The 27,700-nt window shown below is 40.1% G+C and overlaps 2 protein-coding genes across 2 annotated transcripts in view; one reads left to right on the top strand and one right to left on the bottom strand.

Moving 5' to 3' along the window:
• Positions 1 to 5,247, bottom strand: part of LOC143287512 (calsyntenin-1-like) — a 30,921-nt gene extending 25,674 nt beyond the window's left edge. The window contains exons 1-2 of the mRNA XM_076595547.1: positions 5,046 to 5,247; positions 493 to 642 (exon numbers count right to left, since the gene is read on the bottom strand). Coding sequence (XP_076451662.1) covers positions 493 to 642; positions 5,046 to 5,100 — 205 coding nt within the window. The 5' untranslated portion in view covers positions 5,101 to 5,247. The remainder of the gene's footprint in view (positions 1 to 492; positions 643 to 5,045) is intronic.
• A 245-nt stretch (positions 5,248 to 5,492) lies between these two features.
• Positions 5,493 to 18,287, top strand: LOC143287513 (uncharacterized). Its single transcript, XM_076595548.1, has 2 exons — positions 5,493 to 5,552; positions 7,009 to 18,287. The coding sequence occupies exon 2, from the start codon at positions 7,149 to 7,151 to the stop codon at positions 9,129 to 9,131; it is 1,983 nt and encodes a 660-aa protein (XP_076451663.1). The 5' UTR covers positions 5,493 to 5,552; positions 7,009 to 7,148; the 3' UTR covers positions 9,132 to 18,287.
• The last annotated feature ends 9,413 nt before the right edge of the window (positions 18,288 to 27,700 follow it).

The raw sequence follows: 27,700 nt of genomic DNA, 5'->3' as shown, positions 1-27,700 counted from the left end.
AGGGTGTGGGGCAGTGGTGAACAGGAAGTGGGAGGGATAATGGGGGAGAGGGTAGAAGGGGGAAGATGGAGGCATGCGGGGATGCTGCACTGAATATTTCTCCATCATGATCCAATCCACCAGTAACTTAATTTCAGTTCAATGCAGTCATGGCAGTTCAAACATTATCAGTCTTTGAGTGTTAAACACGATATCCCAGAAATAGTACAGCTGTCATGTTAGTAAAAGAACTGTAAAAGGCTTGACGGTCTTATTGCATTACTTAACTATCTTTTCGAACTGCAAACACCATAAATAGTATTTTCTTCATAATAAAATGCCAAACAACTCAATATTATACATGCTATTAATTATTATACTTTTTTAAAGGTCATTTTGTATAAAAATGATAAACTGCAGCAGTTAATTTGAATTGAAAATAAACTCAAATAAAACTGAATTTCAAGAGAGAATAAAAAAGGCAACTGTAACACAACAAAACACATAACTTACATGCACCACCAACATCATCATTGTCAGTGGCAGTCAGTGGGTGCTGCAAGGTGACTTCAGTTTCATCTTCACGGACGATTCCATGAAACTCAGGTCGCCCATAGTCATTGTACAGGTGAGCTACTATCTGAGGCTTGTGAGCATTTGGTTCTGTGAAAAAAATGGAAAGAAAAATGTCACAAAGTTTTACCACAATGAACTGATAAAAACTTTCAAATCAAAATTGCTTATACATCAAATCAGAGTAATTTTCAATTTTAATTCAAATCACCAATCAGCCATGCTCTATTCATATCATTTTTTTTTTTTTTTTTGCTGAAAAAGGATCCAATACATACTCAGTAATTATTCAAAACTTTCTGTGTATAACAAGGCAGAAAAGGTGGCACACTTGATCAGGTCTTCTTTTTAAAGTTTTTGTGTCCTTCATGCAAGTTGCAATTTTCAAACACACACACACACACACACACACACACAGAGTAACACACATGACACTGTGAACCCATGGAACTCTTACATACATAGTGACATACACACATGTACTGTCACAAAATACACATATGCACTGTAATGTGTATATATATTATATATATCATATGTGTGTGTGTGTGCACACCCACAGAGTGAAACACACACACACACACACACACACACATACTTTTTCAAAATGAGACCTACAACATAACAAAGCCGATATCCTTACAACTTAAATACAGACACAAAAAATCAAACAGCATTTGTTTAAATTATCCACATTTATGCACATTATCCATAATTAAGATATTTCTTTTTATAACTAATACAGATCTAATTAACACAGATTTAAAGTTATCTCAATGTCTTTGGGAAATCTTAACATTATCATTTTTCTGTGAATTTGTACATTTATTTGGTCCACAACAAGCACTGCTGTCTCAATGTTACCATTTTAAAAAACTTTTCTTATACAGAAGGGAAGCTGGCAGCAGAGCTGATATTGCTGCCTCTCAGTGTTACCATTTTCTTATAGTTATACAGAAGGGAAGCTGGCAGCAGTCTGAGCAGAGCTGATAAAGTATGGCATGTGGGACTGGAAGGTGATGTCGGGCTCTGTAAGACACAATACAAAGGCGAAAGGCCACTCTTTTGCAAGGTGTGTAAAAATATATACCTTTGTGAATTATTCATTTGATCACTGTATCTTGTTCTTGTTTGATGAGGGACTGATACAATTGGCAGCCACTCCACTGTGCTACCATCAAGTCTGCACAACACTAATATTTGACACTATTTCTATGATTATCAAGCTCTGTGGATTTGTTAATTGCATCTTTTCAATTGATTCAAATCAAAATAAAGACCAAGTGTGCACAATACTAATATTTGACACTATTTCTATGAAGCTCTGTGGATTTGTTATATGCAAATTTTCAACTGATTCATATATCAATATAATTATAAAGACCAATCTTTCTTCTTTTGATTGTGTTTTGTTGCAACTGTAAATGTTGTGTGGAAAAAAAGATATAAAAGAGATAATGAAAGCAGAGGTGTGTTTTGCCGATTTCTGTGATCAGTGATAGAATTACTAATCAAGTGCTTTAATCTTTGATGCAGAGGACTAAGATTTATTTTAGTAACTCAGTTGCAAGCAGCATTTTATTTGTTTCATGAGGGACTGATGAAAGAACATGATGTCAGGTGCACAACTAAGACTGACATTGCTAATAACTGTATATTACCCGGTATATCACATTTATGTTTGACAAGAGACTTTGATGAGGGACATGTTTGATGCAGAGGACTAAGGATACTTTCACTAATTACTACTAATGGTACTATACATACATACATACATATATATATATATATATATATATGTATATATAATACTAGCCTCTTTGTTTAAACAAACCAGAATAGTTTGAAAAGAGAATGTTTGTTCTTTTTTTCTTCTTCTTTAACCAGATGATAGTTCAAGAACAAAGAATATCAGTCTTTCTATTGTTTAAAAATGGTGTGGTGTGAAACAACCAAAAAATACATTGGACTGGATGGATTAAACCTTGTAACTTTTCTGAAAATCAGTAATATTATTTGAACTTAGACTACAACTGTGTAAATTCACAATAAGCCAGAGATCAGTAATGTTTGGATTTTCAAATATCGACAGGCTTTAAAAAATTTAGATTAAATTTAAAAGGTCACTCATCATGCCATCTGAATCAAATTTCAAATGGAACTTGAGGAACCTGGCAGCACTGTTCTTGATTACTGTTATTCAACTCTTTCAAATCTGACAGACATTAGAGATTCATATGTAATAAAATAATATATACCAACCAAATGGACAAAGTACAAACTGATTTACTATTTTTTTTTAGTGTGGGGTGACCTAATGGGGTGGAAATCAAGGTTTGTTTTTGCTGACCAGTTTAATTTGTAAATGACCCATTGATTATGTGGTGAAAATAATCCTAGCCTCTGGTACTGTAATCAGCTGAAATTATGTGAATTTGCGTTACCTTTATAATGGATAAGGAAAATTAAAATCTAAAATCTTTTTTAAAATAACTTTTTTTAGGCCAAATGCTGCTGACAAGATACATCGGTCAGATACAACTTACAAAATGAGATGTATCCTGGCATAGTGGTAATCAGGACCTGGAGTATCTACTACATGTATCACCCTTGATCTTATTCTCTTCACTTTTAGGTTTACACTTTACTCAGCAGATTTAATGTATCAAGGTAGAATGGTTACAACATAGTCATTTCTAATTGTGTTACTGGGTTTTTAAAAAGTTATTCTCATTGTAAGCCCAGATCAATAAACAAATAAAATTAAAAGTTATGAAAAACACACACACAACTAGTGAACTATTCAAATTTCTTTGAATTTTTTAAAATGTAAAACAACTGAAATTTCTAAACTGAACTTCATTATGATAAATAAAAAGGAAACCCCATGATGAAATAAAGATTGCATCTGTATAGTTAACTGCATAGTGCATGGCTAACATTTGACTGAAAGCCATTTTCAATTTCATTGTTTCCATGACAACCCAAAACACAAAAGATTGAACTAATTGAAGTTACCATTTTACCGAGTTCAACCCAAAACTTATGTTCAGATCACAATACTGAATTACAAAAAGGAAATTATAACTAATATAAGATATACCAAATGGGAAGAATTTTTTTCTTGCCAACAAAGGAATTGTTAACGTAATAAAAAGAAAAAGATAAAATATTTTTATGATCGAATAGTGCTATTAGAGACTTTAATGTTTTACTGGTAGTTTGTCATTAATATATATATATATATATATATATATATTCTCTCTTAACTGTTAACTTCAGAACTTTATAGTGGACAAGTTTCTGAATCTGAATCACACAAAATTAATGTATACAATGTAATAAAAAGTGGTGTCCATGACCAGACATGCTTCGGAAAGCCTTGAGAGAAAAGATCTGTTTTCAGTCACTGCCAATTTTATCTGATGGGTTATACGTGCACAATCACTTCAAATATTCTGGAATTTTCCCATTCCAGTCATTCTCACTGATGTCCTGAGCAGAATATGGAGAAGAAAATTTTTTTTTTTCTAAAATACTACTTTTGTCTGAATTAGAGATACTTTGTGTTTTAGAACATCATTACACTGTGGTGACTAATTCATTCTCAACTGATCAGTGCTTTGGGTTTACATCAACTTGATCAAGGTCAGGCATCCACACCTCTTTTTCTCTTTTTTTTCTTTCTTTTTTTAATAGCATCAGTTGTGGTGTATAGTCTACAGGTTTTGACTCCTTGAAACTGAAACTCAGGCTCTGGATCTTATATAATAAAATCAAATTGATTAGTAACAGTTTGTCACCATTTTGATTTCCGAAGAATATATGTAATCTGTGTAAGTGAACACTACAACAGGGAGCTTCTTTTTCACAATAATGTGGGATGCCAACAAGAGTGGGCAAAGACCCCACATAGACTGGAGTGCTGGCTGGCATGGAAAAAAAAAGGATGTTCACGTCTCAAGCTAATCCCATTCTGCCCTTATCCTAAGATTATAATCATAGTTGTTGTCTTGTCTTAATAAAAATTTAAACTGGCTTTGCTTGTGTTCAATCCAAATCCCCAGACAATTGATCTGAAATGTGATCGAAAAGTGGAACACTTCTGAACAGTGAACGTCTTTATCTACATCTTGATCAGACCTAGTCATTCTAGATTTAAGATTGGTATTTGCCTATCCGCCATATTATGTGTAAGGAATCCAGACTAAATCATGTGTCGATGTGAATCATGAATTTATGTCGTGTTCCGAGTCCGACCTCTCCAGATCTGCACAATCAGAGATTCCTCTGATGAAATCGTGCCAGTCTTCTCATATAATTTGACTGCGTATTCATGTGATGGTAAACATACTCCCATAATTGCTAGAGAATAGATAAGATCAATAATAGGCCTATTTTTAAAATGCTTTGAGATCTGAACTGTATAAAATTGGTCTTGACTGAATTCTACCCGTCTACTTACTGTTCAGAAACAAGATCAAATAACTTACCTGACATCGCTAGAGCTGTGCTGGCCAAGGCCAGCAAAGCAACGATTCTCCTCATCTTCTTTTTGAAACCAATCAAACAATCTTGAAGGAGACGGCTTTCAACGACACAAATATGTACGGGTCCTTATGGTCTCCAGTACCGAAGACTATCTCGCCGCAACAACAAATATGGCTGATGCAGACTGTGTATGTTAATGAAGCTGAAATGACGTCAGTGGTAATTTCTATGCAACTGTCAACCACGTTCTCCTTTAAGTATTTATAGCAACAACGCTGCTCAAATGGTTTTCTATAAGGAAAATCCAAAAGATTTGTGAAACAAGAGCTTGCGTGATGAATGACTCAAAGGTGTCTCAATCGCGGATTTTCCACAGAAACCGAAACACACAATGACGACGGTGTATGTGAAGGCAATGGAACAGCCGGAAGTTAAAAATAAAAAAACGGAAGTAGAGTACAGCTGCTGATTTTGATGGCCGCCAGTTCTGCACTGAATCGTTAACAAAGGTTTGGATTTTCAGTATTCTTGAAGATTTACATACGTATCGATCTAATCATGCGAAAATATGCATTTATTTCATTTGCAATATTATTTAGATGTTATGCAGAAGTGGGTCAGATAACCTGTCCAATTGATACCACCGTTTTGATTTCCAAATCCATTCTGTCACACACTGTTCGATGAACAGGAAGTTTGTTTTTCGAACTTTGTTCTTCTCCATCGTTTGACGTCAGGACGAGCTTCTTTTCAAGGAAATTTCACAGTTTTGATGATTATAAACTTTGTTGAAAACGGAGCTTCGCATTAACATGATCACAGATTCCTGTTGCTTCACACTTACAGATTTGGAGAATACATTTCCTGAATTTGTCAACATTTGCTGAAACTGAAACTAAAACGCAGAAGTCTGAAAAGGGGAGGGTTGGTTTTAAAAGCATTTTGTCATTGTCATCTTTAAAAGTGCAAAAGTATAAAAAGGAGACAATTGGTTCTAGATAATTAGTTAAACTTAAAACAAACATGGGTGATACTCATCCCAATTAATTCACTCAGTACGGCCAGTCCTCTCTTCTCCTCTACACAGACCCCTTGGATGTCCAGTGGGTGTCTGAATGACCCAGCCTTTAGCTTCCGTCGTCAGAATTGTGGTATTCTTTGTCAACATTCACCTCTTCAGTATAAGAGCCTTCTGCTTGCAATATTTTGATGATGGTAATTGTGGTGAAACGCTGTTAACGTCGTCTCTTTCGCCATTCGTATGGAGAGAGTTAACTGCTTACTTTTTTAGATCGAAGATCTGGAAATAGTGGAGGGAGTCATAGGACATTTCTGCTGTTTTAGTTCTGCTAAGGCCTGAATTTTTTAAAATTTTAGTTTTGATAACCCATTTAACAGAGGTTAGTGTTGCAATCTTTTTTCCATTTTTGGGTGCAGGGGGAGGGGTGCAGGGGAGGGGGGAAGGAGCATTTCCATACATCACATTCATGCAAACAGCTTTGTTAAAGAATAGCTTCATGTGAAAAGATATATTTTTTATAGTCCATAGGTGTCATGGAGCTTGATTTTAACAATGCTATTTTCAGTGGGGTTTTTTTTTTTAATACACTGTATACAGTATGTTTGTGTGGTGTATGTGTGATGATGATGACAAAGACCTAACACATGGAAGTTTTATTTCTTGGGAAACCATTATCAAAATAATAATGAGCTAAATCATTAATGATAATGCATTAATTTATTAGACAACAAGAACTTGCATCTATAATAACAATGAAAAATAGGATGACAATAAAAACAAAAGCAAAAACAATATATATATATGTTATCATGAAGTCCATATGGGAAAATAAACTGTAGAACTTTGTAATTAACTTTGTAATCATTTAATGTTTACATTAACAGCACTGCAGTATATTTCAATTTGAACTTTCTGTTGAAAGTTTTTATGGCGTGTGTTTTCAGGTGATGCAGTGATGTCAGCTGACATCCCCACCAAACCATCAGGTGGCTGATGTTGACCAGATTGTGGTGGTGTTCACTGCTGTAGACTTTGATGGCATGTCAGTGAACTGAGTTGTAATACGAGAGGGAGGTGAGACAAGATGGAAAGTGCAATGTGGAGTGCCTTGGTGCTGCTGTGTGGACTGTTTGTTAGCTACTCCTTCTGTCAGGTGCTAGATTTTCGTCACGCTCAACCACTGCCATGTTTTGCTTCATGTTTGTGTGACAGTCCAGATCTGATAACTTGCAATGCCAGCCTGCAGTTTCAACAAAGTGTTTTGGTATTTAATGAGTTTTTGAGAACCAGTAATGCTGGTCGCAACTCCCTTGTCCACATCCGCACTGCTGAGACATCTTTGCCAAGCTTTTTGTCTCAGCTGCCAGCTTTGCATAAACTCAGCTTGGCAGAAAACAAGATTTTTGAAGTTCAGAATGCCGTGTTTCTTGGGATGCGGCTACAAGCGTTGAATTTGAGTCACAACATTATTCAGGAAATACAACCAGATGCATTCCAGGATTTGCACTATTTGCAAATGTTGGACCTTAGCCATAACAACCTGACTTCTGTGTCCAAGCTTGTGTTCGCAAATCTGCCTTATCTTGAGGTGCTAAATCTAGATTTTAACCAGCTCATGTATTTCCCCTTTGATGCCTTCAGCAGAGTTCCTAGCCTCCAGAAGCTGATGTTAAATGAGAACAACTTGTCCTATCTGATGCCAGGTAGTCTGGTCAGTCTCAGCGCAGTGAATATTCTGAGTCTGCGAAACAATATGCTGCGGTCATTTGCTGTGGATGTGGTGGCTGAGATACCCAGTTTGAAAGTCCTTGATGTGTCAGGCAATCCATTCCACTGTGCCTGTGCCTTGAGAGGCCTAAGAACAGTCCTCAACAGCACCACAATCACACTGAAAAAAATCAACCAAACAACATGCTCCACCCCTCTGGTCCACAAAGGCAAACAAATTTCAGACATTGATATAGATTTTATCAACTGCACCTCCCCAAATGTTACACATCAATTTGTTAGTCAAAGTGTGAATTATACAGCAAATGTGGAGGTCCTCTGTGATGTTGAAGGAAATCCTGATCCGGCAGTGTTGTGGGTAACACCCTGGGGCCACCATTTTGCAGACCCATCACACTGGTCACAGCTGGAAAAGGACTGCCACTCTTGTCAACAGCAGCGCAAATATAAAGGCATAGGTATCGACCTTGTCTCCACAGTGTCTGTGCTGAGTAAAGGCAAGAAACTCCACATCACCAACTTTCGCAGTTATTTCAATGGTAATATCACTTGCAAAGCCTTTAACTTTCTTGGCAATGACACAGCTGTGCATCAGGTTCAAGTCTATCGTGGTCTTGTTGTGGACAGTGTTCGTTGCAGTATGATCATGGGAGGTTTCACAGCGGCAGGATTTTTCTTCTTGGGACTGGTGATTGGCGGCATCAAGATGAGTGTGCTGGCCGGCAAGAAGCGCTTTGGGAAGAAAAAGGTGGTGGTTCTGACACCACTAGTCATCTCCATTAGCGAGGAGCACCAAAGTCTGACTGAAGAAACGCACTGCAAGGATGATGAAAGCTTTGACAGTTTCAGTGATGACTTCTACCCACCAGAGACCCCCTTCACCACCCCTACTGCAGTCAGCCCCACCACTTCCCCTCGCAAGATCCACACACCAGAAAATGGCGAAGACATTCCACCCGGTGGTTGGCTGCCTACAAACATTGTGGACACAATGGAAGAAGTGCGCTGGCGGCTCCGCTATGGCGTCGGCAGAAAGATGCAGACGGTAAAGCGCAATGTGCAGTTCATCAAAGAAAGTGGCATACGCAACGTCCAGTCTATCAAGGAATCTGGGAGCGTGTATGTGCATAACATCATGGAGTCTGGCTCCACAGCTGCCAACAAGGTGAAGGCTGGCGTGGTTATGGGAATGGAGACCGTGAAGTATCATGTGCAGTCCATCAAAGAGTTTTGTGGGACTGGAGACATGGGCACTCAGACCATCTCCATGATCTCTGTGGAGACCAACCTTGACACCAACGAAACTCGAGAGGTAGTGAAATCAATCACCATTGTTTAGGCTGCTGCCCATTGATTTCCAGACATGTACACCTCACTTTTTTTCAAAACTCTGAAATTAACAACAGAATGATGGAGGGGATTTGTTTTTTCTGGGGGTTGGGGGGGTGGGTTGTTTTTTTGTTTTTTTTGTTTTGTTATTTCTTTTGGGGGAGGGTGTGTGTGTGTTGTTTTTTGACTCACATGAGTAAACCAAGTGAGCCAGGTCTCATGTGTGTGTGTGTGTGTGTGTGTGTGTGTGTGTGTGTGTGTGCATTTGCATAAGTCCATGGAATTACTTATAACTTTGGCATTTTTTGACTGCTGCAAGTGGTTTAAGAATTAAACTGGGAAAAATGGTAGAATAAGACCTTTCATTTCAAATCATCCCATATGTGATGATATGCATGCGGAAAGAAGTTGTTGGGTCAGAGGTCAAAATCATCACTTGGCAAAATAGAAAAGGCTTGATAGAAGTCATAGTTTACAAAACCCTTTGTGAGAGTCATTGCCAGGGATCAAAGTTCAGGTAACAACATGACCTGTTGTACAATATCTGGATCTAGAAAACAATAAGTATGATACTTGATAGAGCTTGGGTTTTTCCTCTGATTTTCATCAAATTTGGAATGATAATGCATCATGGTCAGAACATACTCGCTTTCAAAGGTAAAGGTCATAGTTGTGTGTGTGTTTGATTAAAAATGCTGTTTTGCAAAACCATCTTGGAAGTGCTTTTTTTCTTTTTCAGTTCCATAGTTTCTGTGCTTCATTAAGTGTGTCAACTGTCATGAGTCATACCATGATACATTTTCTTCTTTTTTTTTTGTCTCTTTTTTTTTATATTTTATTGACCATTATATGAGCGGGTGGCCATTGATTTGCATGTATTTTAAACTGTATCTCTTGTTTTGAGAACTCTCAAATTGACAGCTGCTTGATGGAGGAAAATCTTTTTCTTTTTTTTTTGTTTTGTTTGTTTTTTTAGGTGTGTTTTTTTATAATTTTTTTATTCCTTGGCATACATGTGCACAAACGAAAGAATATACCGTGCATTTAGGTATGTACCTGAAGCATTATTTCAGACAGTTTCTTAAACTAAGATTTTATCTTGCAGTCTGCCTGAACAGACATCTGCTGGAAGACATCAAGCGCCACTAATAGACATGAATGAAGAATCTTTGGGCAGATATTTTGGGCCCACACGTGTGTGTGTGTTCACTGTCATCCAGCTTGTTTGCGCTTGGTTTAACCATTTTGTAGACTATTGTGTTGATGATCTGTTGTTTTGAAAAATGATTTTACTTCTACAAAAGCCCGTGAAAATGCTTAAACTGCTGACAAGAGGATTATGCTTACTTCAAGTCCACTGTGGAATGCAGCATAAATTTATTTTACATCCTTGGTAATGGTGTACTGCTTGAAAGTGAAATTCTAATGAAGATCTTGCTCAAATGCATTAATTCCTTCACAGATCTTTAACTGCATTTAATGTAGTAACTTGCCCATCAGTAACTTATGTTAATATTGAAAGACAACTGCTTTATTTAAATTTATTTTAAATGAAAAAGAAAAGAAAAAATAATGTATATATTTATGTTTAAACAAAAAAATTAAAGGAGCAGATGCCTGACTTTCGCAATCGCATAAACCCAACGCACTGGTCAGACAATACATGTAAGCATGAGTTTAAACAAACTAAAAACAACATTGAAACGACAAGGCATGAAGGAAAACAAAAACTTTTTCATTGACATGGTAAGTATATGTAAACACCAAACATGGAGTATAATACAAACTCCTCCTTTCAGGTGTTTCATTATCTGTCATATCATCAGTCACAACAGCACATCACCAATGTAATTGTAAACTTGAAATTAGATTAGATTATGTTTCATACATAGTTATACTTGTTTAACCATGACTCTTGAGGATGGACTGAATATTGATGAGAAAAATGTGAAAGGAGAATTCAGAAATATGCCAGAGGCATGCATTTTTTGTTTCACAGATTGTGTTCCATTTAAAAAAAATTTAAAAAAAGATTCTCCACTGTAATTGTTTAAAAGAAAAATTTGAATATGATACGTCTTTTTTTGTCCCGGCATTTGCATCATTTCAGTGACATTACTCCCATGCCACTCATTCTGAGCCCTCCATATGAATACAGTCACACCCAGGTTCGTCTATAGCCATTCCAGCGCCAGCAGTCCACAGAGATTGTTAGGTCACCAGGAGGCCAAAGAGGAGACCTGCACTGCTGCCAAGTCACTTCGTTGGTGTTCAGTAGTGCCTGTTCTTATTTAACATATTCAGGACACGAAATGGAGATGGAGAAGGTGTTTTTTGCTCACATGTGTGAACAAAGTGAGTCTGTAAGTGTAATAACACTGATTTGGTTGTGTGTGTATGTTTGTAATGTATAATCCATGGTTAACATAAACAAATTCATTTTCTCTGGAAATACTTTATCAACACCAAATTTAGATAACTGATGCTGAAAGAAAATTCTTTCCAACATTCCACATGTAGGAGTGTAATTGCTCCAGATTAAACCATATTTCAAGATGGTGAACAGATCAGTTTGTTTATAAATCCTTTGGATGTGCTAGATTTTCTTGTTCTGTTACCAATTAGTTGCAGCACACAACTTTTGGTTTGACAACAGTCATTCCAGATGGTGAGCAAAAGTATGATTTGTTTAGTACTACAAGATGTAACTACTGAAAACCTTCACCCCTTTAAAGTGCAATTTGAAAATAACAGTCACACAATGTTAAATAAACAGTCTGCAAGTATTTTGCTTTATCATTGAATGTATATATATTGCTGCATCAGTGCATGGAGAATCAAACTTAGACTCCTTTTGCAGTTTAACAAAAAATGACAACAACCTATTTTTACACAAGTGGATTTTTGTTCTTATTGAACACAGTGTGAAGACACACAAACAAAAAATTCACTGCTGACTGGATCCCAGCTTGACATTTCAGGCAGAAATTAAAAATAAAATAAATTTTCCTCCCCCCCCCCCTCCCCCCTCTCTCTCATCTTGGAAATTTAGATGCTGAATTCAAATGCTAGCCCCATTTATGTAAGTGAAACTGAGAGTGAGAATATTAATTGTCACTTTGTGTGCATGTGTGTGTGCGCGCATTATCTTTGAGTCCGGAGCTTGTTCTCCAGTGCACCGGCATTGATTTCTAGTATTTTAAATGGTATAGTCTCATGAATTATATCCTTTGTATTCGACATGCTTTGTATTCAGAAATCTTGGAATCTTTTTAATAAAAAGTCTTTGGGTGGGAAAATGAACCTTGTCGCATTTTGCACTCTGGGGTGCAAGATTCTTGTTTTTCATTGTCTGCTCTTGTACAAGAATGCTTCAAGTTTGCTTTGTTTTGTTTTGATATATTGAGTGTCACCCAAGAGACCAGTTAATCAGTCACATGAACTGCTCTGTAAGGACATACTGGTATGTCATTTTATTTTCAATCAGCTAATCAGAGACAGAGTACTCAGAAACTGAATTGTTCACAGTTTTCATCACGTGTTGTCAGTAGTGTATCCATTTTGTATCCACTGGTGAGTACAGTTGTACTCTGAGTAAGTAAACAACAAATTGGAGAAGTTTGGTGAGAGTGTAACTGGCTCCTTGCTGGAATTATAATATTTCTGTTATTCTGTTATATATCCATAGTAGTTTTTTGTTTGATTTAGTAACTTTTTGTGTTTTTGTGTGTGTGCATCTGTTGATAGTTTCTTTTTGTTTTTGATGCTTTTTTTGTTTTGTTTCTTTTGTTTTTGACATAAAAGAAAATGGTGAAATAGAACACAAATTATTGTCCTCAAACCAAACACCATAAGGCTGAAATTTTCAGGTATTTTTACTTTTTTTTTCTTCTTTTTAATGACAGAATCCAAATTCACAAAATGCACGGTATGCTGTGGAAAAAGTCAACATTTATGTGATATTTCTTTTGTTGTCTCATGTAGTGGGGTACAAAAGGAGAGAATCGATACATGTTAGAGTAACTTTCATATCGGTGCAGAATGCAGTAGTATTACTTCTCCCGTTTATGACTCAGTTGCTTTTTTTTTTTTTTTTTTTTTTTGCTTTTTGTGTGTGTGTGTGTGCCGTCCATTGTGTTTAATTCCAAATAATCTGTGTGTGTGTGTGTGTAAATTGCCTCACATACATACACACGGATGACAGGAATACAATCATTCTGGGAAAAGTTCAAGTGAAAACAGTTGTAAGACAATCATAACTGTTCATAGCATTTTAAAAAGTCACAGTGAAGAAGTGAACATCAGCAGTTTATATTATAGATTATTTGATAAATAAATAGCTGCTGAAACTGTCAAACAAGATTGATGGGTCAATTTTGTGATTTTGTGTTCGGTATGTCTTTATTTGTATGTATCCACATAGGATTCACGTACATCTAAGGTAGTCAGAAGGGAGACTTGGAATTGAATATTTGGTGGTCTGTTGGTGGGTGTTTTTATCATATGATAATATATTTATGATAATGAATTATGTATGATTATAAAATGTAAAAATTTAATTATGTTCATGTGGACTGAATTTCCACAGAAAACTAAAGATTAATATTTGTATGTTGTGTATATTTGGATGTACATTATGTGTATGATATGATGCACATGTGTGCTTATGTGTGTGTGTTTGTGTACAGCATGCCTGTGCATACATAAATGTCTTTCACTCTTTGTGTATGTTTGTGTGTTAGCTGCTATGCATCCAAGGATAAAAGAAACAATGTGTTCAAGCTTCTGTTCATGTTTGGGCAGAATGATTTGGTAAACATTCCTGTACTTACTGATAAATTGTTTAGACAGGAAGCTCTTGGGCACATTCCTGATGAATTTTTACTTTTGGGGGGAAAGGGAGGTTTGGGACGTGTTATTTATTTTTGACATTTTGAAGGCTTCAGACTCATTTATTTGCTAATTTGGAAATGACTTGGAATGGAAGATGTGGGATACATTCCTGAGTTATTTGGTTATTTCTACAGGAAGTTAAGAGACTCCTGTATTGTTTGGTCCTGAAATTGTTTGGCTGGAAGTTTTGGGACATATTGATTTGTTTGGAATTGATTTGGACAAGAAGTTTAGTGGCTTTTTTGTGTATAATTATTTGGAAACTGGACAGGAAGATAGGGGACACATTCTTTAGATTTTTATCTGACATACTTTGAAATTGGACACAAAGATTGTGGTTCATTCTGGTGCTTATCTTGAAAGTGTGTTCAAAGGAAGTAAGAGTTGGGGACAATTTCGGACTTATCTGGTACTTGTTTGGACTGTGGACACACTCCTGTGCATATTTGAAACATACTTTGAATATGAAGGTTTGGGGCACATTTCTTTTCTTATTTAGAAAATGTTCGAGAAAATGTTTGGACATTAATTACATTGTTTGGACAGGAAGTTTTGGACTCATTCCTATAATTAAATGGATTTTGTTTCTGGACCACTGTTTACAAATGAATAGGTTGTTTTTTTGTTTTTGTTTTTGAAAAATATTTTTTTATCATGCCCTTTATGAGTTTGTAGTGCTATACTCACCCAATTTCTTCAGAACTTTTATCACCAGATTTTTGTTTTGTTTTTTGTTTGTTTGTTTGTCTTGTTGTTGTTGATTTCCAGAAGAGATCTGCAGCAGTTATTACAGCACTGCAGTGCAACACTTCTTAGCAGGGCTCAATACAGTATCATTGTATGTAAGTTGTAACAGAACTGCTGATATTTTCTCCCTTAGGGCAGTGTAATGCCCATTTAGTCATTGGGGCATGATCTGTTGCCCTGTGCAGCTTTGTCTTCAGCAGCAGGAGTACTTTTCTCACCATGGCTCTGCAACAGTAGTTATTATTATTATTGTGTGTGTGTATGTATATATATATATATATATTGAGAGAGAGATTTTTTAAATATATATTTTTGTATATTTATACAAATATTTTAGGTTTGGTTCTGTAACAGTAGTTAGCACTCGGTAAGGCTTTTCTCACCAGGGCTAGGTAAGGCCTGTTCTATAGGGCTCTGTAAGTCCTATTCACCAGAGCTCGGTAAGGCTGTTCTCACCAGGGCTTGTTAAGGCCTATTCAACAGAGCTTGGTAAGGCCTAATCTTCAAGGCTTTGTAAGGCTTTTCTCACCAGGGCTCAGTAAGTCCTATTCACCTGGGCTCGGTAAGGTTTTTCTCTCGAGGGCTTAGTGAGGCCTATTACCAGGGCTCTGTAAGGCCTATTACCAGGGCTCTGTAAGGCCTATCACCAGGGCTCAGTAAGACCTATTACCAGGGCTCAGTAAGGCCTATCACCAGGGCTCAGTAAGGCCTGTTCACCAGGGCTCTGTAAGTCCTATTCACCTGGGCTCGGTAAGGCCTATTCTGCTGGGCTCGGTAAGGCCTATTCACAAGGGCTCAGTAAGGCCTATTACCATGGCTGGGTAAGGCCTATTACTAGGGCTCGGTAAGGCCTATTACTAGGGCTCAGTAAGGCCTATTCACCAGAGCTCTGTAAGGCCTATTCACCAGAGCTCTGTAAGGCCTATTCACAAGGGCTCAGTAAGGCCTATTCACCAGAGCTCAGTAAGGCCTATTCACCAGGGCTCAGTAAGGCCTATTCACCAGGGTTCGGTAAGGCTTATTCACCAGGGCTCAGTAAGGCCGATTACCAGGGCTCAGTAAGGCCTATTCACCAGGGCTTGGTAAGGCTTATTCACCAGGGCTCAGTAAGGCCTATTCACCAGGGCTTGGTAAGGCTTATTCACCAGGGTTCGGTAAGGCCTATTATCAGGGCTTGGTAAGGCCTATTCACCAGGGCTCAGTAAGGCTTATTCACCAGGGCTCGGTACAGCCTATTACCAGGGCTCAGTAAGGCCTATTCACCAGGGCTTGGTAAAGCTTATTCACCAGGGCTCGGTACAGCCTATTACCAGGGCTCAGTAAAGGCCTATTACCAGGGCTCTGTAAGGCCTATAATAATAATAATGGTATTTATATAGTGCTGAATCTTGTGCAGAGACAAATGAAAGCGCTTTTGCGCCAGTCATTCACACGCATGCATAATTCTAAAACTGTAGAAACTAAAGACAAGGAAGAGGCAGGCAAGGGAGGCTATTTTGGGAAGAGGTGGGTTTTAAGGCCAGACTTGAAAGAGCTGAGTGTGGAGACTTGACGAAGTGAAAGAGGAAGTTCATTCCAATTGCAAGGTCCAGAGACAGAGAAAGAACGGCGGCCAACAGTGGAGTGTTTGAATCTGGGTATGCGTAAACAGAGTGGATCCGAAGCCGATCGTAGTGAGCGAGATGGAGTGTAGAGGTGAAGGCAGCCGCAGAGATAGGAAGGGGCAGTTTTGTGAATACATCTATAACATAGAGTGCTGATCTTGTACTTTATTCGGTGTGAGACAGGGAGCCAGTGGAGATGTTGCAAAAGAGGAGTGATGTGCTCAGATCTTTTCTTTCTGAGGACAAGTCGGGCAGCAGAGTTTTGTATAGGCTCTGTAAGGCCTATTCACCTGGGCTCTATAAGGCCTATTCACCTGGGCTCGGTAAGGCCTATTTACCTGGGCTCGGTAAGGCCTATTCACCTGGGCTCTATAAGGCCTATTTACCTGGGCTCGGTAAGGCCTATTCACCTGGGCTCTATAAGGCCTATTCACCTGGGCTCTGTAAGGCTTTCCTGACCAGTTAAAAAAAAAAAAAAAAAAAAAAAAAAAAAAAAAAAATATATATATATATATATATATATATATATATATACACACGTGTATATATATTTTTTTTTGTTTCTTGTTTTTTCACCAGGGTTCTGTGAAGCATATCCCACTAGGGCTGTGTTATACTTTTCTCACTTGCCCAGAAAAGAAATTTCCTATCATCTCTGAATGGGGGTGATGTTTCTTTCCCCTCTGCATGAAAACCATGGATACTGATCTGTCAGAATGTTGAGAACTGATCACTGTGCTGTCAGTGACTGGTCTGTTTCTGGAGTTAGGTCACAAGTTGCATTCATCCGTTCAGTGAGTGAGCGATTGGCAAATGAGAGAAAGACAATTTCTAAATTGAAATACAGTGGGCCAGATTTTTGTTTTGTTTTGTTTTGTTTTGTTTTGTTTTTTTTGTGGTTGTTTTTTTTGTTGGCTGTAGTGGGATTTGTCTTTGTCATTGGTTTGTGATTGCTGTTGCAGTTTTTTTTCAACAATTTTGTGTGTGTGTGCGTGTGGGAGAGAGAGACTGAGAAAGAGAGAGAATATCTGGTTCAGGGTGATGGGTTGGTGGTTTTATTATTGTATGCAATTGGTAGTTTTGTTATTGTATGGAATTTGTAGTTTTATTTTTGTATGGAATTTGTTTAAGATTTATGCCCTCTCTCTCTCTCTGTGTCTCTCTCTCTTGTTTTTTCTCCCCTTCTTGTTCTCTGTGTCTGTTTCTCTGTCTGTCTGCCTCTATCTGTATGTCTATCTGTCTGTCTTAGTCTCTCTCTGTCTGTCTGTTTACTTGTCCACCTGCCTATTCATTTGCTTGTTTGTCTAACTTACAAACAAATTTGCTTCTGTGTACAACATAAATATTTGATGAACTGTTTGACAGTGTGTGAACAATGTAATGCAAATTACCTCAGTTCATGAATTATTTAACCAACCAGGGATTTATTTGGAGTTATAGATACATGTATGCATCATAAGATCATAACCCCCCTTTTTTTTTCTTCTTTTTTTTTACACCAGATTTACCAGAACTTATAATGTGTTCGGTTCAATTGTAAAATTGATTACATAACTTGAAATGATTCGTAATAACTGTTTCTCTGCTTATATCTTTCTTATACTGTCATGTCTGTCTGTCTGTCCTCCCCATCCCCACACTTTCTCTGTGTCTCTTCTCTCTCTCTTTCTCTGTCCCTTCCTTTCCATCTCTCTGTCTGCCAGACAAACTGTGTTTGCTGTGCAATAAATAAAAGAAAAAGAAAAAAGAAGTCATTATTTCTGAGTTCATACTAGTAGCTCTTTTGATTTCTGGACAATGGTGCCTGATTATATTGCTGATTTTTCCCCAGTCAGTGCGTTCTCCGTATGATATACAAATTATTGTACAGTATATATTTATATTATATAAATATTTTTTTAAATAAAAGTTCACTTACACAAAATGCAGAATGGAGTTTGTATGTCTCTTCTTTTTTTCCAGAACTCACTATTTCCTCTTTCCTGTTCTCTTTCTTCTTCTCTCTTTCAATTTCTCTTTCTGTATGTGCGCGTGATATTTGGTCAATTCACTTGATTTAACCAAACACCTTCATTCCCATGTAATAATTTGCAAAAATTAACAAGAAAACGCGTACTTCCATGAAATGAGTTGATTTTGTAAGTTATCGTATTTGGGGCATCCCCTTTAAGAATGGAATTCAACCCCTATTGATTATCTGTCGCAATCAGTGCAAAAAAGTCACACATGGGAATTCTCAAATCATCTTCCAATGTCAGTTGTAAGTTTAAGACTGATTCATCAAATTTTAATCACTGAATTTGTGCATAAATTCAGGTGATGAATTTTGACAGTTGGATCATTATGTTGAATCAAATCATCATGCACAGCATGAGGGATAGCTGTTTGTTTTTAATTTAGGGGATTTGTTCTTCATCTATTAGATTTCTCAATTCTTAATTCCTTATTATCATTTAAAATGATATATTGTAATGTTTATCCATACTCATATTTGTATTGCTTGAAAATATACTGACCCCTCAGAAAATAAACCAATGCACACAGTGGCTACGGACACACACACCACAGGCATGCACACAAACATGTGCTGTCTGTCTGTCTGTCTCTCTCTCTCTCTCTCTGATATGCACACATGAAAAACATGAGTACGTGGCAAGTGGATGCAAATTTACTGTGTGCACAAAATAACCGTGTCTGAAGGTTCATTTGGCACTGCTGTTGGCAAAAACATAAACCTACACAGAGATCGACTTTCTTTTCTCCTTGATCCGTCTGCATGCTGTCGAGAGACTCCTTGGAGATTCTGACATCCAATCATCTTTCTCACCCTCTCTCTCTTCCCCACCCCTTCCCCCCTCTCTCTCTCTTCTCTCCCTCATTCTCTGTCTCTCTCTCCCCACTCCGCACCCCCGTCACAGTTTGTGATATTGCCAGTCCTGACTTAATGGTATACATGCTTGTACAAGTGCACTCGTCAACATGCACGCATCCACACACACACACACACACAAATATCCCCCCCCCCCATCCCCCCATCTCCCCTCATTACTGTCCTGCACGTGCTCTTGTCACTTTGTTATTATCCATGACAGAATGTACGTTTTATTTCGTGCAAATCGGCCGACACTGAGGCAGACGAACTGAAGTTCTGGAATACTCTGGTTCCCAGTTATCAGTAGTCACTGCCATAGGAACCATGTGGCGTTTTTCCCCCGCAGTAGATAGAGTGGTGGTCTGATCTGTTCTGTCCAGGTGGGTCAAAGCCGGCTGGACTTTATCCTCAAGTAATCAATACCGGCGGCTGACAGGCTTGTTACAAAATCCCTTCAGTTTTGGCTTATTCTTGTTTGCATTTTCTTGTGGTCTCGTTCGTTTTGTGTGTGTGTGTGTGTGCGCGCGCGCGTGTGTGTGTGTGTGCGTATGTGTGTGTGTGTGGAGTTCATGTGGCACAGTGTGCTTGGCAATGCGGAAGAAATTAAGAGGAAGGTGGGGAAGGGGCAGTTACAGGAATAAGATTGTGTAAAAAAATAAATTAAAAAAATTAAAAAAGAAAGAAAGAAAAAAGGGAAAAAAAGAGAATATAATCATAATGATAATAATAAATCTTCATCTCTTTTGTGTTAACATCGCGTGCTCTCTCTCTCTCTCTCTCTCTCTCTCTCTCTCTCTGTAGACATGCATCAGGTTTATGTAACTATCAGACAGCAGGATCCCGAAGATGCTCTTGTATGGCCAGCTGAAGGAAGGCCGCCGCGAACTTGGAAGACCCTGCAAGCGCTTCAAGGACACCTTGAAGACAAACCTCAAAGCCTGTGACATAGACATCGCTTCCTGGGAAACTGATGCCCTTGACCACTCTCGCTGGAGGATGCTGTGCTCTAGTGGCATAAAGACGTTTGAAAACAAGAGAACGCTGGCCATTAAGGAGAAGCGTGAGCGAAGGAAGCAGGGCTCAGTTTCTGGAGACACTAGTTTCCCTTGCAACACCTGTGGGAAGTGATGCGCATCCAGAATCAGCTTCTTCTCCTATATGAGGACACATACCGACAGATAAGCCTGCCTGCCTACTCGTCCGTCGGTCCGACGGGAGACTCCATCATGTAACTATATTCTACACAGTGACTGTGTGAGTGTAACAGCATGCATCATTGCAAGTAGCCTAATATCTGCGTGCGTGCTCTAATTTTATGCCATAGCTCGGCCACATGTGAATATAGATTCTTAGACCTGGCGGCCACACAAATCGATAGTTGATTTGCAGGCTTGTGCCGTGAGTGGGGGTAGGGAAGCGGGAGGGTGGGTGGGTAGTGGAGGTTGGCGCAGAGCGCACAGGCATCATGCAGTACTGATCGTTTTATAGAGCAGTTGAGTTAGAGCCTTGACTGGGGGATGGAGGAAAGGGATAGAGGGGTTGGGGCGGGGAACGGGGCAAAAGGAAGAAAAGGGTAAGGGTTCACAGACACACCATCGCTCAGACTTGATTTGCTGTCCACCAAGTAAACGTTATGGTCACGGTTAAGTCTATCTACATCGAGTAAACCTGTAACCTCCAACCGCTCCGGAACACCTAAGTCTACGAATCAATAGTCCAACCACGACATTACGCTGTATGAGGAATACCGTTTTTCACGTGCTTATTTGATAGCTAACGCGGAATTGGGTTCGTCACATGCGTCGTTCGCAACAGTTATTCGATCGCTTGGTCGGGGCTTTCTTTGCGTATTGTGCATGTAGGCCAATGTTTAGTGCTCGCGTTAAGGTTGGATTTTGTTTTCACTCGGTCATTTGTTTATGGAAGGACTGAGATCTGTTTAGCTCTCAAAATCTCGATGTGTTTGTGGTTCTCTTTCTCATGGTGTCTCTCATTCTCTGTCTGTCAGTTTCTCGCTCATGCGTGTGCTACACACACACACACACACACACACACACGTGCGCGCACTGAAATAAGTTGGCTATGTACTGAATGCTATATATCTATACAGAAGCTTTTCTACATGACCTCACAGAACGCAGAAGACATGTTAGCGGCCATGTTGGTGGTGGTGCAGGAAGGATTTAAGCGCGGCCGGCTGCACCTCGCGAACAAAGCAATGTCTAACACTTTAAAACTCTCCGCTGAACAGATCAAAATGAAATGTAGAACAATTATGATGTGTTTAGCATACATGTATTTCACCATGGCAAGCAGAACGCTGAGAGCATTGCACTATAAACAACGTGAGGGGAGACAGGGAGTGAGGGTGAAAATACGTATGAAGAGCAAAGAAATTCGCGCTCTGTCGGAACAGCAGTTGTAGACAGGCCAAAACAAGCGGCACAAACCCTGTCATAATTCAGAATGTGTCACAACAGTCATCACGTACTTGTTGTGACCTTTTATTTGCACATTACTTCGGAATGCTTCTAAAACAGAGATCAATTGCTGCAATCTGTTGTGTGTGTATGTGTGTTGTGTGTGTGTGTGTGTGTTTTCACCCATTTGCTGGACTGGGCTTGAAAGAATTTTCATTTCTGGTCTCTCTTTTTTTCTCTTTTTTTTTATTTTTTTTATTTTATTTTTTTTATAAGCTTTCTCTTTGCTCATTACACTATTGTTCAAAGTTTCTGAATGTGAAGTAGGCTAATTAATATTTCGACAGCACATGGCTGAGAAAAGAAAAGAAGAAGCCGAGAAAGACATTTCAATATGCGATAATAATCTTCCCTTTCTGTTGAGAAAACCCGTTATTTTTTGTCTTTGAGAGGGAAAGGAGAAATCGGCTTCACCAGGTTGTTTTGCTGCAGCTGCATACTGTTCGATATCTTCCTCCGTCTGTGGAAGATTACTTTGGTGATGCATTGCGTGTTGATTGCTTGACGTGGTTCTTCTTCTTCTCCTTCTTCTTCTCCTTCCTCTTCTTCTTCTTCTTCTCTCTCTCTCTCTCTCTCTCTCTCTCTCTTTCTCGTAACTGCCGAAATGCTTGAGGATTTTCAATAATGGCGAATTCCCAGAACAGATCGAGGAGTTGTGCTATGATCATACCCATCTTTGTGAAAGGCAATCCAGATTCACCCGATAACTACAGGGGACGGTATCCTTGCTAGGTGTAGTCAGCAAGATCTATACAGTGTACTATGAGCAAGACTTTCCTAATGCATGGATGAGAATGGAAAATTTGTTGACGAACAGGAAGGCTTCAGAAAATCTCATTCAACAACTGATCATATCAAAAATATAGGCCTACATTGTCATCTATGGTTGACAAATGTTTGAATAGAAGATCGAGGTACTTTCACAGATCGGGAAAAAAAAAAGTTCCAGTACATCTCACCCTTCCTTGTTTGCAGTGTTTTCAGAGCAGGGTTATCTGGACCATTCTGAATGCTTTAGGAGCCATTTATTCTTCAGCTTCGTAATGTATCCGTGTCAGTGAGGAAATGACTTAAAACAATTTCTTTATTTGGGTGTCAAGCAATGATGTATTTTGAGTCCCGCACTTTTCTCCTTGTTTACGAATGAAATAGCAGTGGCTTTAGAAGAGGTAACAAAATATAGAATACACTTCTACCTGGTCTTACCGAATTGTTCCTCTTATTGTTTGCAGATGATTTAGCTCTTACACATTATCAAGAACACTCATGGCGTGCAGAACCAGTTAAATCACCTTTGTACATTATACAAAGAAAGGTGTGTTTTCTGAATGAATGCAGGAAAGTCAAAAGTCGTGGGGTTCACCCAGGTAGAAATGAGAAGTGATATTTGGATGATACGGGGCTACAAGTGGTTAACAGTTATACCTATTCAGGATAATACGTCCTCAGCAAAATTGAGCACTGTGCGGGGAGTGCAAAACTTGGAAACAACAAGGAAAGAAAGCTGTCTATGACTGCACCCGTGCTCTCTGCAATTTTAATGACATTGCAAACTTTTATAGGATTTTCGATGTAATTTCATATGGTGCAGAAGTTTGGGCTTTAAAACCTATTGCTTCGATTGAAAAAGTAAATACACACACTACACACACACGCGCGCGAGCGCGCGCGCGCGCGCACACACACACACACACACACAGAGGCATGTGAAAGCTTCTTGAACGTTTCTGCTAAGACACCAAACCAATGTGTGTATGGAAAGCTGGATGGATATCCGACACGTGTAAATTTAAGCCTGAGAGTAATCAAGCACTGGTTAAAACTGCTGCATATGAATATTAATGGAATGCCTACACAGGCATATCTAATGCAGGTAAATGTGGAAGAATATTGAAAACTGTCTGGGCATCAAAGCTCAAAGACATGCTCCAGAAATGTGGTTTTGGTTTGTCTGGTTGAACAATGGTGTTGGAAAAAAACAAAAACAACGAAAGACAACGAAAAACAAAACAAAAACCAACATTTCCCCACTCGTTGCCAAGACAACGACTCGTAGCAAACTTTGTTGACGACTGGTTGACTGCATTTAACACCGGTCAGAGATGTTCGCTGTATTCAACTTTCAAGTCAAATTTGGTAATCGAATCATATATGAATAACACAATGGTAAAACTGTGACATTTTATGATATGACAGCTGAACTGAGAATGTGCAGATAACATTGAGGGAAAACTGACATTTAGTTACAGATATGATCGCTAAACTGAGAACGGGTGTTCTTCCTCTAAACGCAAATGTTTTCCGATTTGTTCAAGATGATACCACAAAGGTTTTATGCAGTTATGGCAAAGGTCAAATAGATAATAAATCACATTTCATTAGCTTTTGTACTTGCTGCAAGTGTGGGCCGCAGGCCTCAAGTTCATTCAAATGAAGAGAGAGAGCGTGTGTGTGTGTGTGTGTGTGTGTGTGTGTGTGTGTGTGTGTTTTATCATGCATCGTGTTTTGGATGTACCTCTGCACCTGTAAATGTGAGCGTGTGTAACCTATGTTTAGGTATTCATGCGAGCGCTCTATTATTTATGCTGCAGGTGGTCACGTGTGAACTAACACAGCTGGACGTGTAAATCGATACTGGCGAGCGTGTGCATGTTTGCGTGTATTCGTGTGTATGTGTGTGTGTGGGGGGGGGGGGGGGGGGAGGATACGTGCGTGCGTGTGTGTGTGTGTGTGTGTGTGTGTGTGTGTGTGTGTAGACGCGTGTATATGTATATTGCGCAGTTGATTTTTGGGGAAGGGGTAATCTGAATTAGAGCCCAGACTGGGGGACGAAAAGAAGTGTTTTCAGACACCCACTATCATCCTGACGTAATCTGCTGCCATGTAAACAATTTTCAGGTAAGTACAACGGGTAAACCTGAAGCCTGCGCCCGCGCGGCAACACGTAAGCTTCAGGATCAATGACCCACACATGACATGTTGTGGGAGAAAAACCGTTTCCCCAGGGGGCAAGCGGGGAATTGTTTCGTCACATGCAATGTTTCACAATAGCTGTTCGATCATCTTCTTGCCTTCCACGCCGCTTAAAGGCTGATGACTGAGGTGCAGCGTACATCACACTGTATGGATCTCTTGTGCTCGTGATAGGGCTGGGTTTTTTGTTGTTGTTGGTTGTGTTTTTTTAGGGGGGCGGGGGGGGGGGGGGTGTGTCTTTTTTGTGGGTTTTTTTTTCTGGATGTGTGATGTACAAGGGGACCCACTTTCGTCATCTGCTATGGTTTCTCTTTGTGTCTATTTTGTCTCAGTCTCTGACAGTCTCCGACTGTCTCTTCCTGTCTGTCCGTCTCTGTCTCTGTCTCTTTGTCCCTGTCTGTCTGTCTATCTGCCTGTCTGTTTGTCTGTCTCTGTCTGTCTCTCTGTCTGTCTCTCTCTCTTTCTCTTTCAATTTTCATTTCTCCGGCAAATGAGAGAGAGAGAGAGAGAGAGAGAGAGAGAGAGAGAGAGAGAGAGAGAGAGAGCTAACTTACAGCAACTGATTTCTGTGTGCAACCAAAGTTATCTCTCTCTCTCTCTCTCTCTCTCTCCCCCCCTTCCTACCCCACCCCTCTCTCTCTCCTCTCTCTCTTTCTGTCTCCCCGCCCCCTCTCTATCTGACAACAAGAATTGCTTCAAATGGTTGCCTCTTTTCTGGTGGTTTCAGATTTTTCATTATACACCATTGTTCTGAGGCTTGGGTTGTGAAGTAACCGAATATCTTACCAGGACATGGGGAAAAAATAGGAAAAAGAAAGAAGGGAAAAAGCCAAGAAAGACCGTTAGTTTGAACATGTAAAGCAATCCCCACCCCCATCCCCTTCGGTTGAGAAAAACTGTTATTCTCAGTTTCTGTAGGAGTGAACAAAGTAATGGGTTTTGTCACACTGTTCCACCTGCACGTGCTTGTGTCGGATGGTTCTGTCTTTGGAAGACTTGTATCTGTGGAGTCTTGTGTTGCTCACGTGATGGGGCGGTTTTATTTTCCCACTGTTTTCATTTTTCTATACAAGGGAATCCACTATAGTTTCTATGTCACCGTCATAGTTCGTGTCTTTTTGAAACTTCTTACTGTATAATCATCAACTTTTTTATGTCATGATTATCATCTGTCTGACTCTCTTTTAATCTGTTGGTGTGTCTGTCCATTTCTGGCTGGCTGGCTGTTTCTGCATATTTCTCTTTCACTTTCCGACTTTTTGTTTTATCCTCTCTCTCTCTCTCTCTCTCTCTCTCTCTCTCTGTCTCTCTTTCTCCGTCCCTCTCTTTCTCTCTCCATCCCTCCCCACCTCTTTCTCTTCCCCCCCCTCTCTCTCTCCCTCCTCTCTCTTCCTCCATCCCTCTCTCCCTCCCTCTCTCTCTCCCTCCCTCTCTCTCTCTCCCTCCCTCTCTCTCCCTCCCTCCCTCTCTCTCTCTCCCTCCCTCTCTCTCTCCCTCCCTCTCTCTCTCCCTCCGACCACCCCCCTCTCTCTCTCCCTCCCTCCCTCTCTCTTCCCTCCCTCTTTCTCTCCCTCCGTCCACCCCTCTCTCTTCCTCCATCCCTCTCTCCCTCCCTCTCTCTCCCTCCCTCTCTCTCTCCCTCCGACCACCCCCCTCTCTCTCTCCCTCCCTCCCTCTCTCTCCCTCCCTCCCTCTTTCTCTCCCTCCGTCCACCCCTCTCTCTCCCTCCCTCCCTCTCTCTCCCTCCCTCCCTCTCTCTCCTCCCTCCCTCTTCTCTCTCCCTCCGTCCACCCCTCTCTCTCCCTCCCTCCCTCTCTCTCCCTCCCTCCCTCTCTCTCTCTCTCCCTCCCTCTCTCTCTCCCTCCGACCACCCCCCTCTCTCTCTCCCTCCCTCCCTCTCTCTCCCTCCCTCTTCCTCCGTCCACCCCTCTCTCTTCCTCCATCCCTCTCTCCCTCCCTCTCTCTCTCCCTCCCTCTCTCTCTCCCTCCGACCACCCCCCTCTCTCTCTCCCTCCCTCCCTCTCTCTCCCTCCCTCCCTCTTTCTCTCCCTCCGTCCACCCCTCTCTCTTCCTCCATCCCTCTCTCCCTCCCTCTCTCTCTCTCCCTCCCTCCCTCTCTCTCTCTCCCTCCCTCCCTCTCTCTCTCTCCCTCCCCCTCTCTCTCTCCCTCCCGCCCTCTTTTCCTCCCTCCGTCCACCCCCCCTCTCTCTCTCCCCCCTCTCTCTCTCCCTCCCCCTCTCTCTCCCCCCCTCTCCACACCCCTCTCTCTCTGTCTCTCTCTCTCGTGCTGCTGCCACAACAACGGCTATCTTTTCCCCAAGCCCCCTACTTTTTTCTCCTCATTTGCCGAAATTTGATCAACACGTAAAAGAAATATAATGCTGCCGTCATTTTTAGAAAATAGTGAAAGGTTTAATCGATCGTTCGAGCGGGTCAGCAAGTAACAAGACATGTTTATCAGGCTGGTGGGTTTTTTTGGATTTGTTTTGTTTTGTTTTTTGTTTTTGTTTGTTTTTTCAATTAGCTTTGCGTGGATTTCCCAATTACTTCTCGCCACAGAACGCATGGATGCCAGTCATTTTAAAAGCGTCCAAAAGTCTCATTTCTTGTTTCTCTGTGACTGCTTTGCGGCTTAATATGTTGTGGTAAAGAACACTTTGGAACATAGTCACTGTGAAATAGGCCGTTTTGACGTGTGTGTGTGTGTGTATGAGTGCGCGCGCGCGAGCGCGTGCTTGCGTGCGTGCGTGCGTGTGTGTGTGAAAAAGAAAGAGAGAGAGAGAGATTTTTCAGTCTGACTGTTCAATGCAGACACTTTTCACAAAAAGAATTTTAGTTTCCAGCCAGACATCCACATTCACTTCCGCACGCACCTCGCTCCCGCACCCCACCGCCCCCATGCCACCCCCATACACCTCTTCCCTCCGCCCCTCCCCTTCCTCCTCCCTCTAGCACACGCTGTTGCTCTGATTGAACAACCAGCTCCCCGCCCCCGTGGAGACACAATTCA

This window comes from Babylonia areolata, chromosome 11, assembly GCF_041734735.1.
Source record: "Babylonia areolata isolate BAREFJ2019XMU chromosome 11, ASM4173473v1, whole genome shotgun sequence".
Lineage (NCBI taxonomy): Eukaryota > Metazoa > Mollusca > Gastropoda > Neogastropoda > Buccinidae > Babylonia > Babylonia areolata.
The sequence above is the reverse complement of the archived record's forward strand: the minus strand, read 5'-3'. Positions and strand labels throughout refer to the sequence as shown.